At 55.4% G+C, this 21839-nt stretch overlaps 2 protein-coding genes across 2 annotated transcripts in view; both read right to left on the bottom strand.

Moving 5' to 3' along the window:
• Nucleotides 1–4933: 4933 nt before the first annotated feature.
• Nucleotides 4934–15369, bottom strand: SHKBP1 (SH3KBP1 binding protein 1). The gene is made up of 18 exons (XM_066638604.1): nucleotides 15288–15369; nucleotides 15115–15168; nucleotides 14972–15017; nucleotides 14733–14806; nucleotides 14574–14632; nucleotides 14337–14417; nucleotides 13931–14101; nucleotides 13361–13451; nucleotides 13067–13257; nucleotides 9105–9220; nucleotides 8708–8795; nucleotides 8311–8427; nucleotides 7837–8007; nucleotides 7560–7715; nucleotides 7351–7447; nucleotides 6270–6448; nucleotides 6023–6146; nucleotides 4934–5822 (listed from the first exon to the last, which is right to left on the bottom strand). The coding sequence occupies exons 1-18, from the start codon at nucleotides 15344–15346 to the stop codon at nucleotides 5501–5503; spliced, it is 2196 nt and encodes a 731-aa protein (XP_066494701.1). The 5' UTR covers nucleotides 15347–15369; the 3' UTR covers nucleotides 4934–5500.
• A 2499-nt stretch (nucleotides 15370–17868) lies between these two features.
• The window catches only part of SPTBN4 (spectrin beta, non-erythrocytic 4), a 47457-nt gene continuing 43486 nt past the window's right edge, over nucleotides 17869–21839 (bottom strand). The window contains exons 32-36 of the mRNA XM_066639040.1: nucleotides 21234–21330; nucleotides 20567–20850; nucleotides 20038–20211; nucleotides 19532–19574; nucleotides 17869–19435 (exon numbers count right to left, since the gene is read on the bottom strand). Of these exons, the coding sequence (XP_066495137.1) occupies nucleotides 19274–19435; nucleotides 19532–19574; nucleotides 20038–20211; nucleotides 20567–20850; nucleotides 21234–21330 (760 nt within the window). The 3' untranslated portion in view covers nucleotides 17869–19273. The remainder of the gene's footprint in view (nucleotides 19436–19531; nucleotides 19575–20037; nucleotides 20212–20566; nucleotides 20851–21233; nucleotides 21331–21839) is intronic.

Genomic DNA, 21839 nt, shown 5'->3' with positions numbered 1-21839 from the left:
GTGAAGTTGTTTGTGCGAAATGCCCCCTTCCTGCACCAAGTGCTCTTTTACCAGGGTTCCCATCGCCGCCCTGGGCCTGATCTCCTCAGCTGTGGTCTCCCTGGCAGGGGCTCCAGTCCTGAGGTGGCTGTGATGTGATTAGCTGCCAAATGTAGTCTGTATCCTATGCCCTGGGATAGGAAAGCAGGCACAGCAGTGAGTGATAGGAGGTGTCAGTCTCTGCTGTTTTCCTCTTCCCCTGGTTTGTTATGGGGCTGCTACTGCTACCTACCAGTGGCGTCACTAGGGGGGTGCGGGCCACACCGGGTGACATGCATGGGGGGTGACACATACTGGGGGGGGTGACACTTTAAAATCACGGCAGTTAGGAGTAACCTCATCATATTATATACCGTTGGATGCCGAATTTTGAGCTGAATACAATGAAAAAACCAGAGTGAAATATCTCCTTTCTATCAAAAGTAATGGCCAAGAAACTGGAGAACAAAAAATGCATGGATCCCTATGGAAAGTGAAAGTGAGCCGTATCGTGCATTTACTTGTGAGTAGGCAAACTTGCCTTAGTCCGTCGAAAAGGGCAGGTTGAGAGGAATCCAGTGACACCAGAATGGTCCTGGTCCAATGAATGCAGCCTTCCTGAGAAGGAAGTCCCTGCCTCCAAGCAGATGAGTGTATTGAGCCCTATGAAAAGCAAAACTAAGCCTCACGGTTGCATTTACTCATGAGTAAGCCAACGTGCCTTGGCTGGTGTGGAAGATCAGATGAAGGAGAGTGCAAGGCCACCAGAATGGTCCTGATCTGATGGAACTGGAGCTCAACAAGTGCTCCAGAAGGCAGCCCCCCCCCCACTAAAAAGGATCAAAACAGGCTTCAGCTGATAAGGTGAACTTTTTTGAGACTTGCAAAGCCTGACAGTTATCTGGTTTAAACAGAAGTTCTTAAATTGAACTGGGCACTGGGTAGGGCTGAAAACCTTACTGGTTTTGGAGGGGCAGTGTTATTGCAGGCTGACTGCAGAAGAAATTCACTTGGTGGACCAGGGCTGGCTTCTGTTTATTTAATTATTTGTTTTACTTTAATTTATACTTATTTAATTTGCCTGATGATGTCAATTCCACCATGACATCACTTCTGGTGGGACTTGAACAGATTGTCATTCTAAAAAGTGTGTCCCAGTGCTAAAAGTTTGAGAACTGCTGCATTAAGTAATAGTAAGTGGGGTGTGTGTGACACCACTAGTGACCAAAATCACTAAAATCATAATTTGGAAGAATAATACCGTCATGTTATATATCAATCAATGCGTAATTTCATGCAGAATGTGTTCTATCAAAAGGCACAGCCAAAAAGCCACTGGGGGCAGAGTGATGGTACATCACCACGCCCATCAGCTGGGGTATTGCCCCGCCCACTGTATGCACTGGCATCCCACAGTGGGTGACACAAACCCTAGTGCCGCCTCTGCTACCTACACCAGCTGTCATTTGCTCAGCATTTTTCCAGCATTGGCAGCATTTCTGTTGTCTGGAGGAGTTAATGGTGTACATGGTGCACAAAGAGTCCTCCCTGTCTCTCCTGCATCTCTCCCATGTTACACCAAAGCTTCTGCCTTCTTTGGTCTCACTGCCAGGTTTGTGGTGGTGTCTGAGTTACATTGGGGTGGCATTTCTCCAACATTGCACCAGCATTCATGGTGCATTCGTCAACACACAGACCTCTACGCGGGCTGGGCCATGGTAGTACTGGTGTATGCAGAGATGCACCTGTGCACCTCAAACGTAGGGTGAGGCCTTCAGTGAATCCTGAGATAAGGTTCACATAAGAGCTGGTGATGTTCAACCTGCTGTTCATTTGTAATTGTTAATCAGTGGGATCTCGTATTCTGGGACCTGCGTGTGTCCTTGGGCTGGATTTGATTCCCAGTGAATGTCTTACACAATCCACAGACCAGATGCAGCACACAGAAAGGGGAATTTTTGCCTTGTGCTATTTTTCCATCAAAATGTTCTCCCACCCTCCAAAACGATCATCTGCTGCAAATCATTTCTCTGAATGTGTGAAATCAAGCTGATCTCATCTGGTGAATGATACTCTCCTAAACGAATCCTTATTCCGCCTTTCCCCTTCAGCCCCCATGCAGTTTACAGTTTATTTTAACTGAAGGCAACGAGAACAACATAAAACATTACACAAGAGTACAAAAACTGTGTCCCCCAATTTTACAAGGCTATAGTGGCTGCATAGTGAATACACACACAGTATGTACGTTTTGGAAAATAGCATCCTAAACAGAATTAAGGGGGGAAAACCAAGATATACGTCTTTGCAATGTATAAAATTTTGATGCTCCCACAGCTACCTGAGTTTTCAAAAGGAGCTGGGGGGAGCATCAGTCCTGGGCAACTTAGGCATTTTTTCCTCAGTGATTATAAATTCGAGGAAAAAGTGCTTAAGTTCCACAGGACTGAGACATACATTTTTAAAATACAGTGGTGCCTCGCATAACGAATGCCCCGCGCAGCGAAAAACTCGCATAACGAAAGAGTTTTTCGATTGAGTTTGGTAACTCGCATAACGAAAATTTCTGGCCTTGCTTCGCATAACGAAAAAATTTTTAGGTCCGTGCTTCGCATAACGAATTTTTTAAAAATTAAAAATTTCGTGTAAGCTTCAAATTTTAGAAATCCTCTGTACAGTATGTATGCCTTTAAAGAGCACGTAATAAACTTTGTAAACCAAATTTGACTTCGTTTTGACCTTTTTTGCCCATAGGAACGCATTAATTAGATTTCAATGCATTCCTATGGGAAAACGTGATTCGCGCAACGAAAATTTCGCATAACGAAAGGATTCGCGGAACGGATTAATTTCGTTATGTGAGGCACCACTGTGCATGTTTTTTGCCATCCATTCCTAATTTAGTTATTGGGAGGTAAGCCTCACCAGCTTCAATGATACTTACTTCTGAGTTAAGTGTTTACAAGTTTACAGCCTTACTAAGAGCTGTAGTAGCCCTCTCTACCACTTTTGACCAGAATAACGTGTTTTAAAAATATCTCAAGGCACCAATCCAATGTTATAGTCATGACTGAACTCTCTTGAAAACAGTGGGACAAGTGCGTCACCGCCAGGTGTGCCCTCAAGTGTGCGCTTGTGCTCGAGTGTCCACTGTTCCGAGTTACAAGGAGGATCTCTCCTGCACTTCAGGTTTGTTACTGAAGACAAATGTTGTGCTCCTGGGGAATGTGGGCAGGGCCAGCTTTAAGCCAATTGGATCAAATGCTCCAAATTGAGCCCCCACTGCAAGGCTAAAAATAAAAAATAAAATCAATATTTTTGAAAAATCATTTCAGTCACTAAAACAAATGGTTTTGTTACTATTTACTTTTACAGGTAATCTGCATTTTGTTTACTTGTAAGCTGACATGTATACAATTTTGTATTAAAATGTGCTAACAATCTGGATCCATTTGGTCCCTTAACTCAAATGCACTTTTAAAGCACACATTTTGATTGCTTTCCATCCTGCCATAAAATCTATACATATATATTTATATACAATATTCTACAGACCTTGATATTGGAAAGGTGTATTGCAGTGCCAGCCTTTGTCTGTTTATTCTCTACTTAGCCTGTGCCCCACAAACTCCACCAGACTCTCACAGGCAATGAGGGGCATTTCTCCTCCTCCCATTTGTTTATTTCCAGTCCTCTGGCTCACGAACAACTTTGGCTTTCCAGAGAAACTGGGGAGAGGATCACCTGCTGGGAAACCTCCTCAGAGGACCTTTCAAGCAAGTGTCAAAGCAGACCTGCGATGATCCACAGCAATGCAGCACTTCTTGCATGGAGTTACATAGGGCCTGGGAGACGCAAACGCCAAGAGGATCAAAAGTTGCTAGGGGAGGGGGGCACAGACTGCAAGCCACGACAGACAATCGATGGAGTGTTGGGGTTTTTTTGAAAGGCGCTCACCAGAAGGGCTGGCTCAACACCTCTACCAGGAGTGCGAGTTTCATGGTGCAAAAGAGAGCGACTAAGATGATTACGGGGCTGGGGCACCTTCCTTATGAGGAAAGGCTACGGCGTTTGGGCCTCTTCAGCCTAGAAAAGAGACGCCTGAGGGGGGACATGATTGAGACATACAAAATTATGCAGGGGAAGGATAAAGTGGATAGAGAGATGCTCTTTACACTCTCACATAACACCAGAACCAGGAGACATCCGCTAAAATTGAGGGTTGGGAGAGTTAGAACAGACAAAAGAAAATATTTCTTTACTCAGCGTGTGGTCAGTCTGTGGAACTCCTTGCCACAGGGTGGTGATGGCGTCTAGCCTAGCACTTGTGGCAAGATGCTGGATTGCATCATGTCTGGGTAAGAGTAGCACACATTTATACTACTGCCACAGGGGCTGAGTGTACGAGTCCTTGGACCAAAGAGGGGGATTACCTTCTGATCCCACAGAAAGCAGTGGGTGAGAAGGCAGTTTTGTTAAGCTGGACTGTCCCAGGCAGAACCACACTCCTGGTTCACTGGCCATGTACCCCCAGCAACTCAGAAATGCACATTCCCTATATTTGTTCTTATGTATCCTACTATCTCAAACATCTTCATACTCTTGACACAGGGCAGGCTACCTTTCTTGCGCGGGTTCACCTGACTGGCCAAACATACCACACAGGTAGGCGTGCAAGTCCTCTGGGCAAACTGCCCTCTGGTAGGTGCCACCACCCCTTCCAACAGCCATCCTTCAGCCTCAGGCCAGCTGAAGTCCTACAGGCCACCTCCCCAGCTCTTGGGAGCACTGAGCCCCCCCCCCCTTCAGGGACTCGAGCCTCGAGACTCTGGGTCTGCTCCAGTAGCAGACTGAGCGGCCCGGGCCAGACTTGGAAGAATCCAGTTCCCTTTGTACTCGCACAGACACAAGCCTATAAGAATATAATGGTTTATTTAAAGAATAGAAATAAGTTTGCATGTTACTTTGGAAGGCATCCAGGTATTTCAGTGAATAAAGACATGGCGCGCACAATGCTGACACCCTAAAGCTAAGCTCCTAAGCTGACTTGTTCCCAGCGCTCACCTGATCTGTCCCACTCCTGAGCATAAGCAAACGGCAGCTCTTCTACCTATTGCAGCACGGCCGATGCAAACAAACATCCAAAGGCAAAAGGGCTGCTCGCCTCCTCCCAACCACAGGATTTCTAATACTGTAAACTTAGCTCTGACCAGCCAGATTCGGACCAGCCAAAGCTTCTGGAAAGCCAATCTCAGCCCCTGCGGTGACTGCCGGTCACTCCCCTGACCCCTCCCCCCAACTGGAGAATCACAGTCACAGCCAGTTTGCAGCTAGCAAGACCTGAAGACCCAGCCCACTCTCAGTGCTCTTGCCTGCACACAGCGAGACTGAAGACCAGGCGCCCCTGCCCCAGTCCAGCAGCAGCTCCGCTCCCACAGTGGGTGCAGGCGGCCTGCAGGCTCCCAGCCAGAGGAAAGCAGGCCTAAGTCAAGGATTTTAATCTGCTCTTCACACGGACCCTGGAGGGGGCCAACGGGGGGCTGGGCTCTGCTGAGGCAGGGCTAGGGGTGGGCGGTCTCTGGGCTGCAGCAAGGTGCCCGCCACCCCTGGCCCCCAGTTCCCTGGAGGGGCCGGGCCACCGGCTCTCATACTGGGCCAGCTCAGAGGAGCGTGCGAGCTCCTGGCACCGTTCAACGAAGCTCCCCCCCAGGCGCCGCTGCTGCTCGTGGCTCAGACGGCAGGAAGGGGGCAGGGAGCCCGAAGCCGGCCTTTCTCGGGGTCCGTCAACCTCTCGGCACAGGTGGCTGCAGGAGGAAGCGGCACAGGCGCGTTAGAGCTGGCGGGGAGGGGAGGCTGCCCGCGCCATCAGCCGAGTGCAGGTCCCAGCAAGGCACGAGGAACTGGCGGGCAGCAGCCACCTACTAAGTGCCTGCTCCAGCTGTTGCCCCCCAGGGTGGAAGTGCATCATCCACAAGCGGCACCCCCCTCCAGGACCCGCCTCTACCTGCTGCTGGCAGCACACATGGGGGCGACGGAGCCAGCCCGGCCCATCTCCAGGGCATGCGTCAGGGCCAAGTCGCAGTGCCCAAGCTCCTGCAGAAGCTCCTCCTCGGAGAGGCCCCCAGTGTCTGAGGATGACACGGCAGGGCAGGGGGTGAGGGGGTGTTCACTGGCCAAACACACAGGGCAGCAGCTGCTGCAGCGCCCCAGTCCCGCCACTCTCCCCCCCCCCCAGCCCACTCCTCCTGTACCTGGTGCCTGGCCCACCATCTCCATGGCAGTGGTGAGATCCCACATCTGGAGACTGCCGTTGCTATGGCCGGTGAAGAGGTAGCGGCGGGGCCGGGAGCCAATGCGGCTGGACCCCTCGCACTCCTGCACCACGAAGGCAGTGATGGGGGCCCCGTCCACAGAGCAGACCTCGCAGACCCTGGGGGGGGGGGGAGTGAAGCAGGTTCAGCTGCCAGGAGTGCAGAGGACCTCCACACTCATCCTCCTAGTCTTTTTCCCCGAGGGTGTCAGGACCCGTGTTTTGGGTGCCTCAAGAGGGGCTGACACCATCTGGCCAGAAGAGCCGAGAGCCTTCCCCGTCTCCTGCCAAGTGCGAGGAGAGCGCTGGCCCTGCCTGTCCATCAGCTGAGCCTGGGCTACAAGCCTCCTCTGCCTCAGCAAGCCAAAGGGCAGCTGCATGGAGGCGGGGCCTTTAGGGCCGCAGAAAGGGCTCCTGGCCACCTCCCTCCTCCCCCACGGCTCTTGTGGGGCAGAGGGCCAAGGGCTGGTGTGCTGCCCCTCCCCCTCTCTTCCTCTTGGCTTTTCTTACTGTTTTGCTGCAGTGCTAGAACTGCTTGTTTTTACACGCACCTGAGATCTGGCTCACTGCTGTGGACACAGACAGAAAAGCGAGATACTAATCTGCTGAAACAGAACCATCGCTGAGCTCCGCGCTCAGGGCCCCCGCAGGCCTGCCCCAGAGCCCAGCTGGCAGCCTGTGCTGGTCTCACAGCCAGCAGGTTCTCTGATAAATACGGGGGAAAGCAGACTGGGGCAGTCACAGCCGCGGTGCAGGAAGGCTGCCTGGAGGCCTTTGCTGGACTGCCTGCCGTATGCTTTCGGCTTCCACTGCAGCGAGAGCGCTTGTTGGGCCACACATCTCTCTTGAAGGAGTCAAATCAACGGGGCGGATCCCACGTGCCTGGGGCCTCCGCCTCCAAACACCCACATTCTTTCCACCCCTCGCTGAGAGCCGCCAGCCAGAAAGAACAGGTTGGCTCTTGGGGGTGCCTGAAGTGCCCCCCTAGCCCCACCCCCCTCCTCCCGGCACTGCAGACCCACCTCTTGCCAGTGGAGGAGAGGCGCACGTACAGTTTGCTGGCATCAGGTACCACCTTCTGAAGGAAGACCTGCTGGTCGTCCCGCTCTCCAAAGGGGCCTGAAAGGAAGGGAGCAGGAAGCCTCACAGGAACAGAGAGGAGCAAGGCCAGCAAGAAGGAGCCCCCCCCCCCACCCAAGGGCCAGCACAGTCCACTGCCAGCCCCACCTACCGATATCTGTGCCGGCACTGCAGCCCCCCAGCCCGTCCACTGACTCCAGCGCCAAGATCTTGAAGGAAGCAAGGGGGGTGGAACCAGGCTGCGTGGAGATCATCCCGCGGAACCGCGTCACTGTCCATGTCCGGACATGATTGTTGTCTGCGCAGACTAGCAAAGAGAGAGTAGGGAGTGGTGAGAGGAGCGTGGAAAGGCTCCTTTCAAGCCAGCCCAGATCCCCCCCCCATTTGCTCAGGGACCACGCTTTACCCATCCTCCCTTGGACCCTTACCTGAGATAAGATGTCTCTCCGAGAGCATGACTTTGGTGACGGGGCTGCGGTGGACAGCGAATGTCTGGAAGAGCTGGGGCCCGGAGCCCACCGTCTCAGGGTGCTGGACAATCACTCGGACCAGCCCCGAACTGGTGCCATAGGCAATCTCAATCCAGTTTCCATTATTGCCTGCTCAGGGAAGCACAGAAAGATTGTTGAGGGGCTGTCGGTGAGATCACACTGCTAAGGACCGAAGGTCCCTGACGGGGGGGAGGGGATTCCTGTGACCCACTTTCCAATTCTGGAGAGGAGGCACAGACAGGCCAGATGGGAACTGAGCAGCCAGACTAGGGCTGGAGAGCCGGGGCTCCAGGGACTCATGTGAGGATGGTCTGGCAACTCCAGCCAGGAAGGGGGAAGATGGGAGCCAGTGACACCTCCAAGCTGCTGCAAGAGTGGGGGCAAGTGGACGGGGTGGAGAGGGCTCCTTACTGCTCTTTGGCGTGAGGTAGACGCTGAGTGCTGTGATGGTGTCCTCAGAAGGGTCACGGTACAGCTCAGTCACTAGCAGGTCATTGTCCTTCATGCGCAGTGGAAATTTCTGCACATCTGTCTCAAGTGGGGAGAAAAAGCCAGCCGGATGGGGGGGAGGTCAGTTGGGCAAAGTGAAGCACATTGCCAGGCCTCCACTCCTAGGAGGCCACGCCCACTCCGGTGGGAATGTCATTCAGCCAAGCCTGTGCCAAATCTCCCAAGGGCAAGAACTGATTTCACCTCTCCCCACACACAAACCCCAGCTCTGCTTTGATCGTCAGTGCCCTGGAGCAAACGGCTGGCTGCAGCTTCCACCCTTGGCGTGCCCTCCAGCCCAGCTGACTCATTCACGCACCTACGTAATAGATGGAACCATTGTTGCACCCCAGAAGCAAGAAGGAACCGGCTGCATCGTAGCTGTTGATGGGGGCCACGTCCTGAGTCTGTGGGTTCAGGGAAGGCAGAGGGCCATCAGGGCAGGCATGGGTGAGGCAACCCAGCAGTGAACTCGAGAGCAGCCCAACCACAAGTCCATCTCAAAAGTCACAGAAACCGTGAGGCAAAAACAGTACAGCCAGCCCAGGAGGACTCAGCTCCACCTGCCCAGGGGCAGCCAATACAAAAAGCTTCCTTAAATGCCCAGCGCAACTAGGTCTGGGGCCAAAACCCTTACCACTGGACAGGAACCCCCCAAGCTGCACTTCGCACCAGGCTCTCCTTCATACGTGCACAGTCTGGAGGCACCCACCCACCTGCCAGTGCTTGGTGACTGCATTCCAGACGCCAATCTTGCCCGTGTGGCTGGTGGCAATGAGCTGGCTTCCCACAAAGAACAGGCCCTCCACAGGAACCCCCAAGTGGAACACACCTGGCAAGGAGAGAGAGCTTCATGAGAGCCTGCTGCAATACACCAGGCCCTGCTTCCCCTCAGGGGCCCAACAGAGACTGTCCCTTTCTTATGCCCCGCAGGGAGGCTGTTGCCTCAGAGCCCGGAGATGCCCTTGGCCTCTCCTCCGCCATGAATTCATTTCACTTCCTTTTAAAGGCATTCCTAGTGGCACCAAGTTCATCATGCAGCACACAGGAGACCCTTGCCTACCCAACAGGTACATGGCACAGTGACGGGGGGGGGGAGCCTCTGGCAACACCACGAGGAAGTTGAGCCATATGCAAATGCCCGAAGTCTACGAGCAAAGGTGGGAGAACTGGAATGTCTGGTGAGAAGGGAAAACATTAACATAGTGGGCATAACGGAAACCTGGTGGAATGCGGAGAATCAGTGGGATACCGCAATCCCGGGCTATAAACTCTACAGGAGGGACAGGCACGGGCGTGTTGGAGGTGGGGTGGCCATTTATGTTAAGGAAGGGATAGAATCCAGCAAAATAGAGATTGAAGGTGAATCTCTGTGGGTTAAATTACCAGGCCTGAGGAGCGATGTAATACTGGGGGTGCACTATTGTCCTCCAGACCAGAAACCAGAAGGGGACCTTGAAATGAGGAAACAGATCAGGGAGGTGACAAGGAGGAACAGGGTTGTAATCATAGGAGGCTTCAATTATCCTCATATTGACTGGGGCAATTTGTGTTCTGGTCACAAAAAGGAGACCGGATTCCTCGACGTGCTAAATGACTGTGCCTTAGAGCAGCTAGTCAAGGAGCCCACCAGAAGACAGGTGACTCTGGATTTAATATTGTGCGGTACACAGGACCTGGTTAGAGATGTCTATGTTACGGAGCCGTTGGGGAAAAGTGATTATGCTGTGACCCACTTTGACATGCACGTTGGGGGAAGAATACCAGGCAAATCTCTCACAAAAACCTTGACTTCCGGCAAGCGGACTTCCCTCTAATGAGGAGACTGGTTAGAAGGAGGTTGAAAGGGAAGGTAAAAAGAGTGCAGTCTCTACAGAGAACCTGGAAGTTGCTCAAATCAACAGTAATAGAGGCCCAGCGGAAGTGTATACTGCAAAGGAAGAAGGGCTCCACTAAGTCCAGGAGGGTGCCCAAATGGCTAACCAACCAATTTAGAGAGGCCGTAAAGGGCAAGGAAGCTTCCTTCCGTAAATGGAAGTCTTGCCCTAATGAGGAGAAAAAAAAAGGAACATAAACTGTGGCAAAAGAAATGTAAGAAAGTGATACGGGAGACCAAGAGAGACTATGAAGAACACGTGGCCAGCAACATTAAAGGGAATAATAAAAGCTTCTTCAAATATGCTAGAAGCAGGAAACCCGCCAGAGAAGCGGTTGGTGAGGGAGGGAAAAGGGAGATAAAAGGAGACTTGGCAAAGAAATTAAACGAGTTCTTTGCACGGCAGAAGACCTCGGGCAGATACCGCTGCCCGAACGGCCCCCCCTGACCGAGGAGTTAAGTCAGATAGAGATTAAAAGAGAAGATGTTTCAGACCTCATTGATAAGTTAAAGATTAATAAGTCATCAGGCCCTGATGGCATCCACCCAAGAGTTATTAAGGAATTGAAGAATGAAGTTGCTGATTTCTTGACTAAAATACGCAAATTGTCCCTCAAAACAGTAAGTGTCAGAGGATTGGAGGATAGCAAATGTCACGCCGATCTTTAAAAAGGGAAAGAGGGGGGACCCGGGAAACTGTAGACCAGTCAGCCCAACATCTATACTGGGTAAGATGGTGGAATATCTCATCAAAGATAGAATCTCAAAACACATAGACCAGGGGTATCCAAAGTTTTTGGCAGGTGGGTCACATCATCTCTCTGACACTATGTTGGGGGCAGGGGAAAAAAATAATTAATTTACATTTAAAATTTGAATAAATTTACATAAATGAATATATTAATGATGAACTTATATGAATGAATAAAGTTCTTGCAATAGCTCAAAGCCTATAAAAGGCCTTGCACAAAGCAAGGCTGGCCTTTCCTTTGCTGCTGCTACTGCATCACAGGTGTGAAACAGCAAGCAGTGGAGAAATCTCTCATCCCACAGCTCACACGAGAGGTCAAACAGTCGCCCTCACACTGAGAGCAGTTGCGTCAAGCCACTGCAGGCTCCAACAAATCTCTGGAGGGCCAGAAGCACATAGGAGACTAGGGGCTCCCTGAGAGCCACACTGAGAGGCCTTGAGGGCCGCAAGTAGCCTCAGGGCTGGGGTTTGTGCACACCTGACATAGATGAACAAGCCTTCCTGAGGGAGAATCAGCTTGGCTTCTGTAAGGGTAAGTCTTGCCTCACAAACCTTATAGAATTCTTTAAAAAGGTCAGCAGGCACATGAATGCGGGAGAACCCGTGGACATTATATATCTGGACTTTCAGAAGGCATTCGAGACCGTCCCTCTTCAAAGGCTATTGAAAAAACTCCACAGTCAGGGAATTAGAGGGCAGGTCCTCTCCTGAACTGAGACCTGGTTGAAGACCAGGAAACAGAGAGTGGGTGTCAATGGGCAATTTTTACAATGCAGAGAAGTGAAAAGCGGGGTGCCCCAACGATCTGTCCTGGGACTGGTGCTCTTCAACCTCTTCATAAATGAGCTGGAGCAGAGATGAGCAGTGAGGTGGCTAAGTTTGCAGACGACACCAAACTTTTCAGAGTGGTGAAGACCAGAAGTGATTGTGAGGAGCTCCAGAAGGATCTCTCCAAACTGGCAGAATGGGCAGCAAAATGGCACATGCATTTCAATGTCAGTAAAGTCGTGCACATTGGGGCAAAAAATCAAAACTTTAGATATAGGCTGATGGGTTCTGAGCTGTCTGTGACAGATCAGGAGAGAGATCTTGGGGTGGTGGTGGACAAGTCGATGAAAGTGTTGACCCAATGTGCGGCGGCAGTGAAGAAGGCCAATTCTATGCTTGGGATCATTAGAAAAGGAATTGAGAACAAAACAGCTAATGGTAAGGCCACACCTGGAGTATTGCATCCAGTTCTCAAAAAGGACATAGTGGAAACGGAAAAGGTGCAAAAGAGAGCGACTAAGATGATTACTAGGCTGGGGCAACTTCCTTATGAAGAAAGACTACGGCGTTTGGGCCTCTTCAGCCTAGAAAAGAGACGCCTGAGGGGGGACGTGATTGAGACATACAAAATTATGCAGAAGATAGACAAAGTGGATAGAGAGATGCTCTTTACACTCTCACATAACACCAGAACCAGGGGACATCCACTAAAATTGAGTGTTGGGAGAGTTGGGACAGACAAAAGAAAGTATTTCTTTGCTTAGCGTGTGGTTGGTCTGTGGAACTCCTTGCCACAGGATGTGGGGACGGCATGTGGCCTGGATGCCTTTAAAAGGGGATTGGACAAGTTTCTGGAAAAAAAATCCATTATGGGTTACAAGCCATGATGCGTGTGTGCAACCTCCTGATTTTAGAAATGGGCTATGTCAGAATGCAGAGATGCAGGGAAGGGCACCAGGATGAGGTCTCTTGTTATCTGGTGTGCTCCCTGGGGCATTTGGTGGGCCGCTGTGAGATACAGGAAGCTGGACTAGATGGGCCTATGGCCTGATCCAGTGGGGCTGTTCTTATGCTCATATCCAGCCCAAGGTGTTTGCCTGCCTGCCCACTGAGGTTCCCACAGTCATTCCCAATACCCAGGAGTCATTAGTCATTGCTGGGCCCTAAAAGCAGAGGGCGGCCCTCCAGGGTTCCAGGCTAGGGCCAAAGAGCCTGGAAACTATTCCAGCCATGGAAGCACCCCCCCCCGGGGCTCTTTGGCAACTGGGCTCGCTGGTCCTCACCAATCTCAGTGCCGTTCCCATCTGGCTGGAGAGCCCAGAGAAGAATTTCGCTGCAGGAAGCGGCGGCCACCATTTTATCACTGTCACCCAGCGAGCCACCAAGCACCCGGGCGTTCAAGGCCACCCGTTCAATGACCCAGTCAAGCCGGGGGCTGCAGAAGGCCAGCTGCCACCCAGATGTCTCCTTCATCCTGCAGGGAAGAGAGATGGTTCCGGCAACAAATGGATACCCCACAATTACCCTTGGACTCCCACCCCTATCCCTAGACTGGGGGACCCCAGTAAGCCAGTTACCTGTAACAGACGAGGAACTGAGCATAGGCCACAGCAATCCAGTTATGATGCCCACACACAAGGCGCACCATGCCTGGGTCATTTACAGCTCCTGGAAAAAAGACAGATGCAGGTAGACTGAAGGCATGCAAGTTCTCCAGGCTGGCCGGTACCATAGACAAGCTTTTCTCCCCAGCCAGAAGCTGCTTCAAATGATGTGAAAGAGTCACAGGCCTTCCACAGACCAGCGCCCCGCCCCAAACCAAATGCCAGCCTTCTGCCAGCAACTGTGTGGATAAACATTTCCTGCCCCCGCTTCAAAGGGAAGATACACGCTAACACTCAGAGCGATCTTTGAGCAACGAAGTCACTGCTGTCCTTCTGCAACTCTCGGAACATGGATGGGTGGCCCACAGAACATGAGATGTCCAAACCCAGAGCTGGCCCATCTTGCAGCCGGAGAGAACTTGGCCTCAGCAGACACATGACCTGCTCTGGTCCCAGGGTCACTCCAGGGTAGGACAGAGTGCCCCAGACCCAGAGGCAAGACCTGCCCTCCTCACCAACCATCCCCCTCTGCTGAGCACACACCTGCCCCTGGACCCCTCTCCTCCAGCATGCGCCCCAGGAGGCCAGCATTTCCAAGATTAGGCGGCATGGTGTTGCTCCGGCGCACAACGGCCCGCTCCAAGTGGCTCACCGGCCGGACTGCCAACTGCGCACCTGTGACGCTGTGGCGGTTCCACCGCTTGGCTGGAAACACTGAACAGAAGAGGTGTATCTGTCTGAGCAGTGGGACAGGGAGGCTGCAGACACACCCTACCCTTTGAATTACAGGCAACAGGCAGGTCAAAAGGATAACAGGAGGTCCAGCAACACGACTGGGAGAGCCTGCCCCACCAGGCCTCTTTCTGGACCTCTGTCCCAACCCTCCTCACCACCCCAGGACAGACACAGCAAACTCAAGCCCCCTTTCCAGGCTTGGGCCAACCCCTACCTGGTGCGGGCAGGTAGCCATTGAAAAGGACACTCCCACAGGACGATCGGTCAAGCTCCTCACGCAACTGCAAGCGGCGGACTGGGGACACAGCAAGGAAACGCGTGAAGCAGCTGCCTGGGCGCCAGTGCCGTCACACAGCCCAGCCGCCCCTCAAACCGAGCGGGCAGGGCGAGAACAGCACCAGGCGCCCCAGAGGTCCAGCTCCAGAGGGCTCCTGCCCAGCGCCCGGCATACCGAGCGGCGTGATCCCGTAGAACTGCGCTTCGTGCAGCAGCACCGATTTGTCGGTTCCCCTGGAAGCGGAAAGCGGAGGGCTGAGGAAGGATCCCTGCCGGCAGCGAGCTGCAGTCCCGCCGCCCGCCCCCAGGAGCAGGGTCCAGATCCTCGGCGCACCTGGCGTCCAGCTCCCTGGTGCGGAGGAAGTTCAGGATGGGGGCGAACACGTCGGGGTCTCGGTCGATGAAGATCTGGGGGGAGGAGGCAGGTGGGCGTCCGGGAGGCCGCAGCGCAGAGCCGCAGCGGCTTCTCTCCAGCGGGCTCCGGCGTAGTCCCGTCCGGGACGCGGCCGGAGGCCTCCCAGGCCCGCCCCGCTCCGCCCGCCCGCCCGCGACGGAAGAGCCGCGCTCACTCACCGCGCCCGCGGCGTCCTTCAGGGTGGAGATCCGGCCGCTCAGGAGGCTGCAGGGAGAGACGCGCTGAGCTCCGGCCGGGGACGGGCCCGCCCAGCAGGCCGCTCCCTCCGGCGGCCCCCCCGCTCCCCGAGGCCCCCCCGCACCTGGAGAAGAAGGAGTCCGGGATCCAGGTGAGCGTCTGGCGGGAGGTGCTGAACCTGCGGGGAGCGTAGAGGGCGATGGCGCGGGCTCCGACGGGGGGGCCGCCCCCGCCCGCAGCAGCCCCCGGGAGGCCCCGCCCGCCTCCCGGCCCGGCCCGGCCCGGCCCGACACTCACCGCCGGCCGCCCACGTTCAGCTGCACGAGCTGCGCGCCCCCGCCCGCTCTCGCCGCCATCGCGGCTCGGCCGCCCCGGAAGGCCCGCCCCGTCGGCGCCCGTCGGCTGGCGCACGCCGCCCCTGCCTGCTATTGGCTGCGCGTCCGGGCGGGGCCTGCGAGGACCGGGCCGCGCCTCGCCGTCGTTCCGGGGCCCGGCGGGGTCAGTCCGCGCAGACGAGGCCCGGAGGGCAGCGGCGGGCCTGGAAGGGCTCCGGAGGAGCCTCCGCGGTCTTCCGGCGCTTCTCCCGGAGCCCCTCGTGCAGCGTCTCTGCGCGCGGAGGGCGCGCCCCGCTGGCGGCTCCAGGTCCGCCTGGCCGGGCTCGTGGCTCGCCTGACGGGCAGCTTTGCGCTCGCTGCCCTGCGAAGGAACGGACGCTCTCGGTGCGCAGCCAGGCGGCGGCAGCGCCTCCCCACAGACGTTGGAGCGGCGCGAGAGGTGCTGGGAGGGCGCCGAGGAAGCGCCAGGGGCGCTAAGCAGGCGCTTTCAGCGCAAGCAAAGACTCCCCGCGCTGTGGCGGGCCTGCGTGTCGCACTGGGGTGCGAATGAAAGGAGGTGGCGCGGGTTATTTCTGTGCAGGCAGCACGTTTCACGCGCGGGCAGAGATGCATTTGTTCTATGCAAATTATTCTCACCTGGCTGTACAGGTAGTGATGCACCTTTCAAAAAAAAACCACATTATTTTCGCTTCTTGAAATTGGGGGGAGTTTTGGGGGTTTGATGTTTCTCCAGACTGATCCTTTCATTTTGCCCCCCAGTAGAGACACCTGACATCATTGCCCCCCTTGAAAAAATAGTTGCCCCCCATCTCTAGAACCTTGGCTACAGGCCTGCCTCAGCACCACCCGTGACCTCGCCAGACAGGAGACGGCAACAGCCTGTTGGACCCCTGGGCAGCACAGCTCAACTCTCCAGCTGAGGCGGGCCAGGAGGCAGCCACATCCACATTGCCAGGGCGGGAGAGGAGCCCTGTGGCGGCTGTGCTGCTGCAATTCAGTGGACTTCACAGCCCAGGCCAGCTACCCAGGCCAGGGTAGCCCAGGCCAGCTGGTAGCTCTTGCCTGCATCTGCACCATGCAAGATGGAAAGCTGTGCAGCTGCCAAGCGCCAGTGGCAGCAGCCTGCGCTGTTTAGTTTTGCACCGCTCCAGCTGTACTCCTGCATGCACAGCCCTTGAAGCACTGGCTCTTGAGGAGGCAGGGGGCGGAGGTGGCCCCACATGCAGGCGAGAGGACCTGTAACCACGATTCACATTTTTTGCAAACTGGTCTGTTTCGCGCACGCACACACTTTGCAAAATGTACAGCACCCCCAAAAGGACGAAAGAAAACGCAGCCCAAATTGCTCCATTTTTGGAGGTTCTTTTTTTATACAAGACAAAAAAACTTATTTAAAGCAATTACAATATTTTACAGGCTTCTGAACCATCGGGAAAGGCAGGGGTGGGTGGATGCGGAAGCAGCAGTGGACGAAACTGCACCGGCTCCAGGAAGGGCACAACACACCTAGCACAAGGGAAGCTAAATCCAATCAGACCCACACCGGGCAGGTGACTGCCCCCCCCCCCGGAGGGGTCTGTCCCAAAATTGTCCATCCACAGAAGCCACAGTCCAGCCAAGCTCTCCCAGGCCCTTGCTCAGGTGGTGACTGCTTGCTGACCGAGCATGCAGCTGGACATAGGAATGAATGAAATCAATTTGATGCCCAGTCCCTTGGAGGCTGAGCCAGTCACAGCCGGGCTCTTCTGCAAGATGAACTCTGGAGAGCAGGGGCTGGTCGAATTGCTTACGATCAGACACTTTGCAGTTGTTCTGTTGTCCATATTTGCATAATGTGCCCACATGCGGTGAAAGGAAGGGGGTCATCACAGCCAAGCAGAACAGCTTCACTACGTGGGGTGGTGGTGTTTGCACAATCACCAGCCCCTCAGAACCCAAGCTCTGTGGCTGGAAACCTCCGGGAAAAAGGGAAGCATATGTTCACCACAAGGAAGGCGGTTCCTGGAAGATCTGAAGGGCTTCCCCTGCTGCACAGGGAACTTCTGATCTCATCCCCCCTGTTGCTTCCCACAACTGCAAGCATCAGACTGGGTGGAGCATGAAGTCAAAGAGCCTGCCTTAGGCCTGAGAGCACATATCCCTGTGTTCACAGCAACAGCATGTCTGAATGCAGGTGGGCAGCAGTGTGCACACAAGGAGTCCCAAGAGAAAGCTCTGGTTTCCAAAATTATGCAGCCCCTCAGTGGAGCCTGGGCCTGGCTGCAAGGCTGGAGGTTCACCCGTCCTCCAGTAAAATGCTGGAGACTGTGCTTTCAGAATGCAGGCAAAGTCCCCAGTCAGAGGCAGTCTGTGCCTTGGGACCAGGGATCCTGCCCCACCCCAGGCCTGGTGGAGCTCTGGATGTTGGGTCTGCACCTCCTCACCAACCCGTCCAGCCAGTTATCTGCTTTGCTGCATTCCTTGCCAATCATATGCTCTCCTGCCCTCTTATTGCATGAAAATACTGTACATCTCTGCTGTAATAGATGAGGCCCCCCCCCCCCACAATACTCTTCCCCAGTAGCAGAATCAGTGATGGGGATATGGCTTTGTTAACAGTGGTGAGGAAGCTGTGCCCACGGTCTCCCTGCGGTCTTGTGCTCTGTACACATGGCTGCTGCATGACCTCGTGCTCGCAATTCTGGGCATTGCCACAAGGAACTCCACAACTTAGGATTCCTGCCCCCCCCATCAAAGAGCCCTCTCAGGATGGCTTTGGTATGGGAGTGGGGGAGATCCAAGACCTGGCACTGGAGGCTGGCAGGGAGTGAGCCTTTGTTCCATTACCCACCTCTCAGGGGCACGAGTCCAGCACAGCAGGGTGGCTTCAACACTGGGGTGCAAAGGCAACTGTGGGGGGGGGGGGAAGAGACTAATCAGAGGGAGAGAGACAGTTGCCAGGATGAGGTGGTGGGTAAACCAGAGGCAAACACAGAGCAGCAGAAGCTGGGCTGATCCTCGCCTCCTCGTCACACTTGACCAGACCCGGCTCCTTATAGGGGAGCAGGGTGGTGTCTATTTGAGTGATGCATCTTGCCAAAGAATGCTTACAGAGTGGGGGGGGGGACACGCACACACAGGGACACACACCAGGGCCCAGGCTAACTGCCACCCCGCCTCTGGACGGACAGCCAGGTGCACACAGCTCAAGGAGTATTTTGCACTCAGGACAGCACCATTTGGCAGAGGTTGAGTAGCGGACAGGAAGACATGAGGCTGGGAGCAGGAAAAGGGAGGGCTGCACTGCAGAGCTCCCCAAAACTCCCTCTCCACATTCCCGGAGAAACAAGAAAGTTGCTTTCTTCTCCATCCACAAAGCACTGGATGAGGGTCCCCATTGGGTCAGCTGATGGGGACTCTTCCCAGGGGGGCTTCCTAGCTCTGGAGAATGTTGGCCTTTTCTGAGACTAAGAGGAATGAAGGAAGGAGACTCCCCCAGGGCATGGGCTGCTGAGACCTGGTGCCAAGTTTAAATATCAGATGGAACAGTAGGGCAGAAGGCTTGTCTTGCCCTGAGGGCACCTGTCCTTTCCTGACCCCACTCAGGAGGACAGCAAAACATCTCTTCCTTTTTTGGCTAGGACCCCCTCCTTGTGAGGCAGGGGCGGGGGCCAGCTCTCTCTGAAACAGGCACTGGGCTCCTGAGCTAGGAGTCCTTGTTCTTGGCCTCCCTGTGCACGCCTCCTGGCTTGAACCAGTTCCACCAGCCGCCCCGGGCAAGTGTCCAGCGCAGGGGCACGCCCGCCTCCTCAGAGATCACCAGCACTTCACCCCCCTCCCCAACCACAGAAACCCTGGCCTGCTCTGGCACCAAAGCCGTCCCAGTGCACTGAAAGACCCTGGAGTCTGGCACAGGTGGCTCCTCAGAGCGGAGTCCAGGGGCACAGGGCTGCTGGCTGATTCCTCGCTTCATTTCCTCCTGCCTGAAGCGCTGGCCCTGCGGTCAGGGTCCCGCTTGGGGTTGCCTTCGTCAGTGGAGGAGGTGGTGAGCAGGGCCTGGCTCCAGCGCGCAATCTCGTTGTGCTCAGAGATGGATGTGGACAGAGCCGTCAGCCAAGTCTTCATCTCCTCCTGCAGGGAGAACGGGAACCTGGGCCTCGGGGCATGGCCAGGAGTGACCGCCCTCCACCCAACCTCACCCCTGCAGCGGGAACACAGGGCTCTTACCTCATCCTTGGCTTGTAGAAGGAACTCGCCCCCATCGCTCGTCCTGCAAAGGAGAAGCAGCTATCAGCATTCTGCAGCCCAGCAGGGAGGCCGGCTATGCTGCTTGCTTGCTTCTCTGCTGGACGCCATTGAAGGGGGACAGCCCAAATTCGCTGGAGGGCAGGGCCTTGCGATGGCTGCTGGCACAGAACCACCTTGTTCTGGGGCAGTGTGCAATAGGGGTGGAGGGACACCATCTTCATGCCCTGCTGGGGAGCACCTGGCTGGCTGAAGCAGGATGCTGGCAGGTGGCCTCCCCAGCCCAATGGATTCCTCTGGGCTCAGGTTCCTTGCTGAGAGTCCCTCCAGGGCAGACTCTCTGGCCTCCACAGGGGGATGGCAGGAAAGGCTCCACCAGGCCTCAGCTCTGTTCCGCGCCCACAAGGAGGATGGGTGAAAACAGCTCCTGCTGTTCTGAGGACAGGCGGAGCCCCAAGCCAGCTGGGGGCCGCAAGCAGGGCGCTCACCTGACCTTGAGGACATTCTTCTTCTTCTTGTAGTTGTTGGCCACCTCGCTGGTGGCGTTGTGCAGCCCCAGGAGGGGCTCGTTGCTGTGGGTGCTGCCAGAGTCCCTCCCCTTGGAGTCCTTGTAGAAGCCCAGCTCCCCCTTGCTGAGCACGCAGTACAGGTTGATCCAGGACCTGCCCGGGAGACAGCAGCACCCAGGTCAGCTCAGCCCCTCCCCAGAAGCCCCCTGGCTGCCAGCACCAGGATCCCAATTAGAGATGCTTCTGGATTTAAGGATGTTAGAGGGGGGAGGGAAGCACTGAATGGGGCAAGCTGGGCCAGGCCCTGAGAAGCCCCAGCGCCCTCCTTTTGAAGGCATTCTTGTCCTGGCATTTGGCGGGGGCTGTGGGTGCCCCCTCCTGCCCAGCTACTGATTTCAGCCTTGCAGGGATTCCTGCAGACAGCAAGGCCAAGAGGTGACACCACCACTTCCCCCTGGAAAATCACCCCAGCAAGCTGCAGCCCTCTTGCCCCGCCCTCCCTGCTCACCTGTTGGAAGCCTTCTTATTGGGCCCCTCCAGCTCCAATTTGCGGAGGAGGTAGCCCTCCTGCTGGACCGTGTGGGCGGGGGGCGGTGGGGGAGGCACACTGCTCTGGGCGGGGGCCGAGCGGGACCGGTGGGTCTCCCCTGGTGGTGCATTGGGGTCCTTTGGTCGGGGCCTCCTGCGAGGCTTGGGCCTGTCACGAGCACGGGGCCGGTCAGGGCGGGGGGTCCTCTCAGGCAGCATGTCTAGGCCGTTGGGCAGGCGGGCAGGGGACTCCCTTTCACGAGGCTGTGGGGGTGAGAGAGTGAGAGACCACCTGCCACAGCCGCTCCAGAGCCTGGACTGGCAGAAGAGCAGCTTCTACAGCAAGAGGCTGACAGTCTGACAGAGGACGTGGCAGGAGCATGTCAGCAATGACAAGAGTGCTCCTGACCATGTGCAGAACACCTTCCCTCCAAGTGAGAACACCTTGTCCACCCACGCCCAGGATCAGAGCTCAGGTCCAAATGTGTGACCTAATCCAGTTCCACTTCCAGGCCCAATCGTGAGATGTTCCAGCCAACTCTGTGAAACAGGAGCAGACGACTCATGCAACAGACTCCAGGCCCCACAGGCTCTCCCCCCAGCCCTCCCCCCAGAGCTGGCTGGCAGAGCAAGGGCTCAGCACTCACAGCGGCTGGGGTGGTTGGGTCTGCTGTGGCGGCTGTGGGTGGCACCGTCGACTCCTTCTCCTGGAGCTGCTCCACGATGTCCGCCAGCGTGGCCTTGCTGTGGGTCACAAGAAGGGGGCTGTGGCAGCAGAAGAGGGAGGTGGCCACCAAAGCCCCCAAAGAAGGAGCTCATCGTGAGGAGCGCAGTGGAGGAGAGCTGCTGGTGAAGGAGGGGGCTTGACCAGAACCTGACTCCAGGCACTGAGGAAGCCGATTCCCAGGAAAAGGGGCTGGGCTGGGCATGGGTGCTAAGGGGGGCAGGGGGTACATTGCCCTGGGTACCATGCCTTGAGGGGGAGTTTTCACCAAAAACTGGATGTGCTTTTCGGAGGCCTCTTAAGATGATATGAACGTTAAAAACTTTTGGGGGGGTAATTGATGTACCCCCAGGTGCAAGATGCTGTAGCTACACCATTGGGGCTGGGAAATCCTTCAGCGCTCCTTTCAGAGCTATGTGCGACTCCAGGCTGGTACCCACTGCCACAGATCCCCCTTTCTGGCCTGATTCCACGGCTGGCCTGGTCCTTGGTCTGCCAGCACCTGTCAGCCCTCCTTGTCAGGGGCTGC

The sequence above is a fragment of the Tiliqua scincoides genome, chromosome 10, assembly GCF_035046505.1.
Source record: "Tiliqua scincoides isolate rTilSci1 chromosome 10, rTilSci1.hap2, whole genome shotgun sequence".
Taxonomy (NCBI): Eukaryota; Metazoa; Chordata; class Lepidosauria; order Squamata; family Scincidae; genus Tiliqua; species Tiliqua scincoides.
This window is presented reverse-complemented; position numbering and strand designations above follow the sequence as displayed.